Source organism: Gobius niger (assembly GCF_951799975.1).
Source record: "Gobius niger genome assembly, chromosome: 19".
Taxonomy (NCBI): Eukaryota; Metazoa; Chordata; class Actinopteri; order Gobiiformes; family Gobiidae; genus Gobius; species Gobius niger.
The window spans coordinates 23,343,335-23,355,335 of NC_136870.1; the positions used below are offsets into that span (position 1 = coordinate 23,343,335).

The 12,001-nt window shown below is 42.7% G+C and overlaps 1 protein-coding gene across 1 annotated transcript in view; it reads right to left on the bottom strand.

Annotated features, from left to right (window-relative positions):
- The window catches only part of adamts14 (ADAM metallopeptidase with thrombospondin type 1 motif, 14), a 106,977-nt gene that overhangs the window by 6,110 nt on the left and 88,866 nt on the right, over window positions 1-12,001 (bottom strand). Inside the window, 7 exon segments of the mRNA XM_079577313.1 lie at window positions 325-532; window positions 1,967-2,099; window positions 2,774-2,939; window positions 3,965-4,128; window positions 5,035-5,115; window positions 6,391-6,514; window positions 9,705-9,838. Coding sequence (XP_079433439.1) covers window positions 325-532; window positions 1,967-2,099; window positions 2,774-2,939; window positions 3,965-4,128; window positions 5,035-5,115; window positions 6,391-6,514; window positions 9,705-9,838 — 1,010 coding nt within the window.

A 12,001-nucleotide genomic window follows, 5' to 3' on the forward strand; every position in this document is an offset into this window, starting at 1 on the left:
AGGAGGAGGGTGAGTCCACTTATTTCTGTTGAAAAATAAAGTCTAAATAACAAAAAAAGAAGGGATTAAAACCATCTTGACTTCAGTGCCAGAGTTTAAAAGAGCCTCATATCATTTAAATTCACTGCCAAAGGAACAGGCCTGTGCTTTGTCCATGTGGGAGAAGCTCCAAGAAGCAGTGGACCTTGATTAAATATGTTTTAATGCAGTATTATAAATGTATAGTTCACTACATTTATCTTAGTTCTAGTCTGAAACAAAAACCTTGACTTAAACACAAGGCATAAGAATATGTTGATGATGATAAAGCCACTCCCCCCTCACCTGAGACCACGCGCCTGTCCTCCACTGGGCGGGGCAGAGCGTCTGGTTGCAGCCCCTCCTGGTCTCCGGCCTCTCGGGGGGGCAGTGTTTGCTGTGGACGGGCCGCTGGGTGCCGTTGTGTAAGGCCTGCATGCACTGCACCGCCCTGGTCTGGTATCCGAGTTTACCGCAGGACTTACTGCAGGGGCCCCACGACTCCACCACCCACCTGTGCAGAGAGACCTCGGTCAGACGGCAGGACGGAGTGACACAGATTCCTTCAATTCCGTTTTCCAATATTTAATCTTTTGCAATGTGACTTTTGACAAAACGGACAGATAAAATGTAATATAAGTTGCGTTTACATGATGTCACAACTTTGTAAACAGCCTATACTGTAATTTAAAACTGAGTTGGTGCAGATTAGAGCTAACTACGGTAAAAGATCTAATTTTGGACTTTGTTTATGGTTAATACAGTATCTTGTATCTGTAACGGCTGGACCTGAAACAAAACCTGTCCCGAAGTTCAGTGTCTTCTCTCTCAGCACACATGAACTAAGGTCACATGACTGTCTCATGAAGGTGCCCAAAGGTAAAGACAATATTCAAATTTAGATGGAAAACGCTAAGTTAGTGAATCCAATCACTTCCAAATAGCGATGAGGAAAAACATTTGGACATTTTCTGTTTAGAGATTTAGTTTCCAAAGCTTTGACTTTTTTTTGGAAAAATTTATTCAATAATTTTTAATGGTAAATGGTCACAACTTTCTGAATGTAATATTTACATCAAGGAACCAGTCACCCATTCACATTCTCATTCATGCAATGTCTGTGTGAGTTGTGGATGCACAGAGTTTTGCAAATGGCCATTTCTCTGAGGTTGTAATACATCCACTGGTTCACCACAAGGGTGCTTTCTGTCTCCGCTTTTGTTTATTTTGTACACGGACGAATACAGAAGCTCCCACGAGCACAGCTACTTGGTAACATTTTCAGATGATACAGCACTAAGGAGTTGTCCATCTTTGTCCAACAAAGGCTGTTTACCTACAGGTTGAAAGTAGCCTTTGAATAGAGGGGAGGGACTTAGCCAAGCAGACCCCCTCCCAGTGGTTTTTACCTAGTCGGCGTGTGAGTGTGAGCTGGAAGCCTTAGTGTTGCTGACGAAGCCTTTTGAATGAGAGGCGAAGCGTTCAACACAAACTACAGAGAACAGACGATGACTTGAGAACCTTCATCTAAGGTTCAGACACCAATGTACGCAGACACTGGAGGTAAGGAGGGTGAAGTGTCTTGCCGAAGGAGACAACAGTGTCCACCTGCAGAAGCCGCTCATCTTCCTGACAACTTGGAGCCCCAAAACTGTCTTTCTTTGTTCTTTAAACCACTGTTGTTGTTGGAAAGGTGTTGGAAAGGTGTGGGCTCAGTTGGCTTCACATAACTTTAACATTGCCTATGCCTCTGTGCGTGTATCTTTGGAGATGCATCCGTTCAGACACAAGTCACCTTTAACTTATCAACCCCCACCTTGGACCGAGCACATTTTCTCCCAAATCTAAAAGGTTCTTGAAAAAAGCATCAAAATGGCGACAAAGACGAAGCGAAACAAGGATGAACTTAGCATTAAGACCTTAACATCGACTAGCAAACTGGACTCACGTGGGCGGGCTGCACTCCTGGCTGTTGCAGCGCTTCCGGATGGGTTTGGGCTTCTTACTTGTCTCGCAGAAGTTTCGATGGACCAGCCGGCTGTCACTCTTCCGACGGCAGCCGTACTTGGTGTACTGTATACCTGCGGGAGGGGAATGTTTTCACAAACCTTCACTGGACCTTCGGGCATCAATATTTTATGCAAAGGTGTCAAATAACAAAGTCCTAAGCAGATTTTTCAGGCATTTGTTCTGCATTAATACATTTGTTCTGCATTAATACTTCTTGGTGACTTTTTTAACTGATCCATTTCCTCTCTCAGGTCTCTTTTCCCCATCCCTAGTCGCCACAGCACTAGCACTACAAAAGATTGAAAGATATTCAATCATGCAGGAAAGGCTGAAAACATAACGCCACCAATGATTGTAATAAGAGAGCACCATTGTGCTATGATTAATTTAGCATAATATCCCCCTTTGCATAAAAAAAACAACCAATTTTCTGTTATGAGCTACTCTATATTGCAGCTACATTAGATGACCTGCCTCTCTTTTGTTAGAAGCAATACATAGAGCTGTAAAGTGATGCTGTATGCATGCCCATTACCTCTAATAATAACCCATTCTCAGGTCCTGCTGCATAATTCACCCTGTTCACGCTTTTTGAAGAAGTGGTGCTACTCTTTTCATGCATTGTATCATATAAATGATGACCTTTGAGGAGGCTGATCCTGAGAGCTCATGAACGGAAATGATCAACTCTTGCTATGACAAAGACTACCACCTCTGCGGCTGCTGTTACCACCACTGCACTGACCTCCTCCGCAGGGCTTGGAGCACTGGGACCAGCTCTTCAGGGCCCACTCGTAGGTGTCGAGCTCGGCCAGCAGCACGTTGTTGTTGGTGATGAGCGGCAGCAGGTCCTCGTGAATGATGTATTTGTACGTCAGGCTGATCTTCACTTCGTCTTCTTGGGGGATCACCTGGATATGAACAGAAAGTTATGGGCAGTTAGATCGACTTAGCGATGTGTGATGTGGTGCGTTGTGACTCTTGCTTTATATAATCCTGTGCATAGCGATGGGACGATAAACAATAGAATTAGATAATCGCTAAATCCACCACAAGGGGGATTTATTGTAAACTTTTGGCAGAATGAGTGAGAAACGCTGCCTGCGCTGTCATGGCAAGTGAGGAGGTGAACTTTGTCGAATTCAAATAACTCCACACTTGATTCTCCTCGGGAGAAAGTAAAGTCTGAGGTGTGGGATTTATTTTTATTCAAAACTTAAAGGGATATTTCAGGATTTTTGACACAGGGCCTCATTTCCTAGTTATCCAGAGTGTTGCTGATTTCTGGAGACATTTTTTTGTTGTAATTCATGCAGTTCTTATATTTGACGAGTTTCGTGGCGCTAGGCTAATGCAAGGCTAGCACATTTCTATGGTATCAGCTAGCCTGCATTAAAAACAGTTTGACCCGCTCCACAGTGCACCTGAGGCGAATCACTTTTAACACCAGACTACCGATATAAATGTCTGTGTCGATAGAATAATTTTTGGAATATAACTGACCTGCATCACATGAATGATCACATTTTGAGGGACTATTTTCTAGCAGATCACTCCGCCGCCACGTAGCTTATACAACCACGAAGGTGATGCTGCTCAAATATAAGTTGTTTTAAATGAAAAATGGTTTAAATTATTCTATCGACACAGACATTTACATGGTCAAAAATCCTGAACAATCCCTTTAAAATGAAACATATGCAGAACATGCGCCGAGAGCTAATGCTACGAACTTGCAGGTGCACCCATCTGAGAGGCAACCACCTGCATCGTCAGCCAAAATCAACCACCGGACTTAAAGCAGTTCCCCCGGAAGAATGATTGACGTACTAGCCGCCGTTTGGAGACACTGAAAGCTGGCCTCACCGTTTATTTGTGTGGGGATTGAACACTCCATTGCGAAACCCATGAATGAAAAAAGCCCTGAGCATCTCACCAGGACGATGATCCCTTCGTGCAGAGGTCCGCTGGTTTTGAGCGTCTCCTTGTCTCCGTCGATGGCGTACTCCCACTCCAGACCGTTCTCGATGAACGTCCGGGCCACCGCCTCCTCGCTCTTGGCGTTCAGGATGAAATTTCCCGTCACTTGGTTCTTCACAGCTGCGAGAAGAAAAGACGAAATGTGTACAGTTATAGAGAATAAATACCAACGTCTCCCTTAGGGTAACTTCGATTGTCCTTTTATTGTTATTTATTATAGGCATTTTGTACTTCTATAGTTGGTCCTTGGGCATTTGAGTAAGATTGGGCTCTTTGTTCGAAAATGTATTCATTATTATTCATGTGTGGAAGGAGAACTGGTACATTCTGCCATTATGGGACGGAAATTGGCAGTGAAAAGGCATATGCAAGAGAATATGTACTTGTAATGGAACAAAAATAAACCGAAGCCATATATAATTTTACATAAAGTGCACTTAAAGGTTCAGAAGCTCAGCCCATTTAGTCAGTCATGCAGTTGAATGTATTCCCATTGGTCTGGCGAATAGAGAGAAGCACGTACAGTCGCTGCTGGATCAATCACTTTGAGACTTCTCTTGACTGAAGCAGAAAGGTTTGATACACCCACGCCACCCAAAAAATAAATACAAATAAATAAAATGGCAGGGAGGTGTGGTAGCTCTTTAAAGGAACAGGCCACCGTTTTCCCATACTGAGATATGTTCTTACCTGAGCTTAGACGAGTTGTACCTGTCAGGTCTTTGTGCCCGTGGAAGAGCTTGGTAGCTTCCAACTTCACCCCCGTCTGGAGCCGTAGGAATACACTGGGAGAGGCCAAATGCTAACGACATCTTTGGTTGTTTTGCGTGGCTGAGCGCATGCACAAAGACCAGACAGGTACGCATCAACTCGTCTAGGCTCAGGTAAGAACATATCTCAGCATCGAAGAACTTCACGCAAAAGACCAAAGTTGTTGTTAGCATTTGGCCTCTCCCAGTATATTCCTATAGCTCCAAATGGGGGTAAAGTTGGAAGTTCAAAGCGAAATGAAAAATGGCGCCTTACCGATTAAGTGCGGCGAGGTCTCGTTCTCCTCGATCACTATGTGTCTCGCTCCGATGGGGATGTCGAACATCTTCAGCATGCCTAAAAACACAGAGCAAAGAAGAGTTGGGATTGTTGGTCACTATAAATCATAAAAAGGACAATACATTTTAACATGAGCAACAAGGGAATGGGATTTAATTTGGCTGAAGGAAAAAGGAAACGTGAGGAAAAAGATCAATTTAGATAAGTTTTATAGGTCTTTCAAATGAGGCGCCACACTGGCCTACAGGCTGTAACCTTTTAGCTGAACAGGAGAAAACAGGCCACCGTTTTTCCATACTGAGATATGTTCTTGCCTGAGCTGAGACGAGTTGATGTGTACCTGTCTGGTCTTTGTGCGTGCCCTCAGTCACGCAAAACGACCAAAGATGTTGTTAGCATTTGGCCTCTCCCAGACAGATACGTATCAACTCGTCTGAGCTCAGATAAGAACTTAGTATGGAAAAACGGTGGCTTGTCCCTTTAAGTGGTTAAGAGGTTAAATGTTTGGCTTTATAAATGCTGATATATTAGCTCGGGCTGTTCGATTACTGAAAAAATAAAAATCACGATAATTTTAGTCATAATTGAAATCACGATTATTCAAACAATTATTTGTTGCCATTAAAAAAAAGTCTATCTGTATTTGATTTATTTATTTATTAATCAAAATACTATGCTGAATATTTTCTGTTTTCTGAACAGTCATAAAAGTAAAAATGATCTCAAGTTTGCCTCAGTTAAGGAGAGGTCTCTGCTTCACACCTGCCCCCTGCTGGCCAGCCCTCACACCTGCGCAGGTAAACAGAGCAGCGTGGCCTGATGACATCATCACACAGATGTCATCATTTTTGTTTTTATGTCAGGCAAAAGCATGAGCCATGGCACGTGAAATGTGAAGGAAAAATAATCCCAGCAGCCTGAAATAATGCACAAAAGTAAAAATAATAATTCAATTATGCAAATTTTGTAATTGTTTAGTGTAATAATCAAAATCGTAGTTGAATTTCGATTAATTGTACAGCCCTAATATTAGTTATGCATCTTGTTTTTGAATACATAAGTATAATTATAAAGAAATTCATTATTTCAATGCGAGACAAAAAGTCGGTGTCGCTAAGTGCAACTCAGATCTCTGCATGTATGATGTTCAGCCTTTGTTTGCGGCTATAAACGCAAAGCATCTGCATTCATCCCATAACCTGGTGTATGTGCTAATCAGCCCGAGAAGCCGGTGATGTCTATAAAAGCAAAGCATTTGCATTCATCCCAGTAACCTGGTGTATCTGCTAAATAGCCCGAGAGGCCGGTGATGTCACGCTTTGGCTGGTTTACCGTTCTTCTTGGGCGTCTTGGTCAGAGTGAGTTTGACGGTCCGACAGTGGGAGTTGTCTCCTTCACACACGCCACACTTGTCGTCTGTTTTGTACGATCCCACCTCCTTATCGCAGCCGACGTGCTGTGGAGAGAGAGAACAGCCAAACAAATGCTTACATGTATGAACCCGGGGGAGGGGGGGAGGGGCAGCAGACATAACACAGCAGGAGCCTTGAGCAGATACTGAGGCAATATTTAGACAAAATATGAGATTTCAAAACTGCCATTGACGTAGTGTCCTTGAAGGAACACAGATATGAAGTTACACAATCCAATATTTGCCTGCACGTGCTTGTATTTGATTACATCATTGTTTTGATTGGACACACTCGGCCATCTTTATGAACCGTGGAGACACTGGCTTTAATGCGGACCAAAAATCTGATCTGGATTGTGGAGTTCGCAGATTATTGATGTGGCATGGAAACAGCAACAGGAAATGACAGCAAAGAGGCAGAGCTAATATCACAGAGACAAAGATCAAAAGATATTATGAAAAGACTGACACGAAAAAAAGTTATCCATGAAGTAAATCTCTAATTTCTTTGTTGCAATATGTTTCAGCACAAATATTTACTGTTCCTTTTTTAATAGACGCTGAAGCATGGTTTGGGCTATTTGCTCTTTACTTTACTACTATGATTACTAAAGAAAATAAGACATAGCTGACTGAGTTTGAACCCTAGATCGAACCCTCTCTTTAAAGCAGTACTAAGTAACTCTTGCCCCTAGAGGCCAGGAGCGTAACTGCAGGTATCGTAGCATTTTACGATTTTTTAACTTATTCATTGTCTTGGAGAGCAAATACTACGCTGACAGAAAAGGCGAAGGGAGAGAGGGATATTGTACATCCAATCATACAATGGAAATATATTTTTTCACTCAAATTTGGCTGTAAATACTGTTTAAAGTGATTAAGTTAGCTTTGCCCGTTAGCATGCTAGCTTCTTCTTCGTGATTCTATTATTGTGTATTGGTGTATCCAGTGGCAGTCAAGTTGCAAACATGGTTTTCTGGCCAGAGACACCAGGGGGAGATGAAAGACCCTCCAATAATCCCATAAACACAGGGACTACGAAAAGGATTTATTAAGGTAAACACGTTACTTAGTACTGCTTTAAGGCCTTGGGGCCAGATGCGGCCCGCCTAGCCCTTCAATCTGGCCCTCAAAACATGACCATATGCATTGCCTAATAAGGGGGGAGAACACCAATGTTTTCATTGACATTAAAGGGACTAGATGCAAGTTTATCATTTTATTCTCACTACTGCCACCTCAGGTCTTACGTGTAACTGCAGTCTCTATTTTAAGCTCAAGCATTGCGGCAGGACCTGAAGTTTCACCTTTTTGAGTGACAGGATTTTAGAGGCAGTTGTGGTGAACAGGTCTGAGCTCATTAGGACATGGCTGGAACATGTTGGGGGAGGAAAATACTTAATTTTAACATTTTAAACTCTGTATAGTCCTTTTAAGAAAGATAAGAAGAAGAAGATGCATAACTGCTGCTCTTTTGTTGCTGGTCTGGCCCTTGAGAACAGTTCAAAAATCCAATCTGGCCCTCGCATTAAAAAGTTTGCCCATATTTGACGTAAAAACTGGCAGTGGTTCTCCCTGTTTTGAGTCTGTTTGGGTTTACTCTGAGAGCCACTTCATCCTGCTTCATTTGTATTCCTCCATTTATTCGATAAGGAAAAGGACAAGTATGCACAATAAACATTAAACATACTACAATATTTACAGATAAGGATCATTTGCAATGTCCGTCCCATTGAACTTAGGCCTATATCATACACTTTTACTTTTTTATAACTCAAAACACTTTTTTTCCATCAAATAACAGTCACAGTTGCATTTACTTTCCCTGCAAATCAAAACATGCAAAACGGGCTTATTCTCCAGCTTGGTACTTCTGACCACAAACCTATAGGTCAAGATGAGTCCCTGAGCTCTGCACTGCGGGCGCCCACTTGAAGGACGCTCTGAAGGACCTGTCCAGTGTCCAGTGTGCAGGGAACACATTTACATTACATTTCCATTGACGGCATTTGTTTGCTTCCTGTTTATTTCAAATATCCCCGTCCTGACTCACTTCAACCATTGACGAGGCTTCAAGAGTAATTATAAACTTAAGTTGTGGGTCTATTCAAACGAAATGAAAAACCAGACACTGCTATGAAGGATGTATTCGTAATCTTGGCTTTTGTATCTTTAATTGACTTTATTTCCATCTTTCCGCTTTATCCATTGAACAGACTTCAGTAATTATAATAAACCTATTCAAGTCTATTCAATTTCAAAATGAATCACCGCAATTTCCGAAAGAAATATTAATTTGCAGATAAAAGTAGCACTGCTGTATTGAAGCTTCAATGAGACTTTTTTTCTAAATGAATAATGGCAGACGACGGTAAGATTGCATTAGCGCCACGCTGAGGTGTTTATTGATGCTTCCTGATGTGCTCATTATGTGATAAAAGGTTACAGACACACACTCCACTTTAACCGAGTGGATTTTCTCCTGTTCAGCTTTACCCAAATGTAAACGCTCCTCAACTGTGTGTAATTCCTAATACTAACTTTTTTCATAGATGAGCTTTTGTCGTGGCAGCTAGAGAATTGCTGGTACCTTGTTTTGTTGCTGCAATTGTCTGCAGAATTTTAATATTTTTCTTTTAAATATAAATATGGATCATGTGTTCTCACTTGTGTCCTTAAAGGGAATATAGGGAGTTTAGAACATGTTAAAATTAATGAACCCAGACCTGTTCATCACAACAGCCTCTAAAATCCTACACTGTCACTCAAAAAGGTGTTAATTCGGGTCCGAAGTGCCGTCATGCACGAGCTTAATATAGAAGCTGCAGTTACGCATAAGGCCTGAGGTGGCAGTAGTGAGCATAAAATGGCCAACTTGCATCCAGCCCCTTTAATAAAGATTGAATGAATGAATGACCATGACTGTGCATTCATATTTCTCCGCTGTCTTGTATTGATGATGGGAGAGTGTGACCACTGTGCAAATCCTTCTCCAGCACATCCCAAAGACTCTCAAAGAGGTTAAGACCTGCATTCTGTGGCCAATCCATGTGTGGAAAAATCATGTCTCATAATGTCTCCCCCTCTTTCACAATGTGACCCTGACGCCCGTGCCATCAGGGAAGTAGAAATCCGTTGATGGAATAATCTCATTCTTTGCTGAACCGAGACCTGACTAAATAGCAGCAGCATCTGTAGTAGGATTAGTAGTAATGGGAGTATTAGTAGTCCTCACCAGACACTCCCCTCGGGCGCAGACGCTGAAGGGGTCGGAGTAGCTGCACCTCGTCCCGTCGTGCATGACCTGGTTCATGGACACCACCTCCCCGGTCTCCTTCGACAGACAGCTCAGCTCACACTTACGGCTCTCTGCAAAAAAAAAACATGTAGAGCAAAATAAGTCATTTACAACATGACACATTGTTTTCCACAAGATAAAAAACATGCCCAGATGACAAGACGCCCACAGCGATCTAAATATGCAAGAGCGAGGTGCGTCTTTAGAGATGTCGTTCGTACATGTTTTGACGTATGTGAGTCAAACGACCGGAAAGGAAAGAGATGTTTTGCAAGTGAGATTTTAGTTTAAAGAGGGGGTATTATGCTTTTTTCAGCCACATAGCACCAGTCTATAGCACACTACAATGATGACGAAACCTTCTGTTGGTCTGTCAATGCAGTAAATTAGAATAACTGCCTTGTTTAAAATTGCTCTTTCAAAATGGTGGTAGCAAATGACTTGAAATAGGCCTCTGTCTCTTTAAGAACCTCTGACCCTTTCCGACACGCCCCCTCCACACGCTGTCTGTGGCATCACAACAACACTCCGCTCGTTGTCTCAAGTATTGAAACTACGATCGGTGCGTTTTATTTTTTATTTTTGGAAAGGAGCTACTGTTTATCACTTTGTGAACAATGGCCACACCGGATATTATTTGGAGACGAACCTTCCACACCGGACGCTTGGAAGGGGCTCTTGCCTGAAAAATAACTGCTGTTTGGAGGCTCTCTCTTTGCATCTGCCATGCCCTATGGATCTCTAACTATACCCCCATGGACGACACCAGGATCTGCAGGAGCCCATACGATTCAAAAGACGGACATTATCTCCGCAGGTGGACAATGGTTTTTCGAGGTTACCCGTTAGCTTGTTATAATCGACTACAGCTCATTGTTGATGAAAAGTCTGCAATAAACCACAAATGTGTAAAGCCAGGCTCATTGTGTGATCATCGTAAAGGCTGCTTCGAGTAGTTGCTGCTTTATTGACGTTATCTGTGCACAGTATGCTGCCTGTTTTCAATGAATGTTGTGAAGGTGAAGGTTGTTAGCCTGTCGCGGCTAATAGTGCCTTAGCTCCGGGAGAAACCACTCGGCTACGACTCACTGTAGATGAAATGTGAGCAGTAAACTACGAAATCAACAAGCCAGGCTCCGTGTGTGATCACCATAAAGGCTGCTTCAAGCAGTTGCCTGTTTTAGTGACGTTTTCAATGCATAATATGCTGCTTGTATTCAGTGAATTTTCCCGTTAGCTTGTCGCGGCTAGCTTGTTAGCTCCGGGAGAAAGCCACACGGCTATGACCCATTGTAGATAAATGTGAGCAATAAACTACAAAATCAACAAGCCAGGCTCCGTGTGTGATCACTGTTAAACGGTTCTTTATGTGTGTGGTGGTTTTATTGACTTTATTTGTGCATATTTCTCGTTTTCACGTGATGACTCGAGGTTTAGCTTAGCATTAGCTTTCTCCGGAGGCTCTGTGCATCATCACGGCCCAGCGCAGAACCAGACACTGAAATAAGTGTTCTTGTCACCGGTTTTAATCCTGGGTGTTTCGGTAACAGAAACACTGATGTGTGTCTTTGTAAAAGTCTGCTGTGGCTCCGGTTCACAACACATGAAGCTAATCCTCCATGATGACTCTGTTTACATCTTAGGGCTAGACACTGCGGGGAGGGGGTTCTGCTGAGGAGCAGTGGTTGGTTACTCGGCTGGTGACGAAAGGTCGGAGGCGTATCCTGGAGGTCGAGGGCGTTTCCTGAAGGAATCAGGCGTTTTATCCCTAAAATGGCCGCCATCAGAGTTTCTACAGATTACTCGAAAATACGTGAATGTGCCCAGGCAACACTTCAGGCATGGTTTTAATGAGGGAATGACTTAATAACATGATGTAAAGCTTGAAAAAGTCATTTTTGCATAATACCCCCCCTTTAAAGGGACTATACAGAGAGAATAATGTATTTTCCTCCCCCTATATGTTACAGCCATGTCCTAATGTGTAGAATGAGCCCAGACCTGTTCAATACAACTGCCTCTAACATCATGAACTGTCTTTATATAGAAGGTGCAGTTACACGTATGACCAGAGGTGGCAGTAGTGGGTATAAAATGGCTAACTTGCGTCTAGCCCAGGGGTGGGCAATTCATTTTCAAAAGGGGCCACATGAGGAGCCTGAATTGAGTCGGAGGGCCGCACCAACAATAACTCAAACTTATATCGGGATATAAGTATAATATATCGGGAGTGT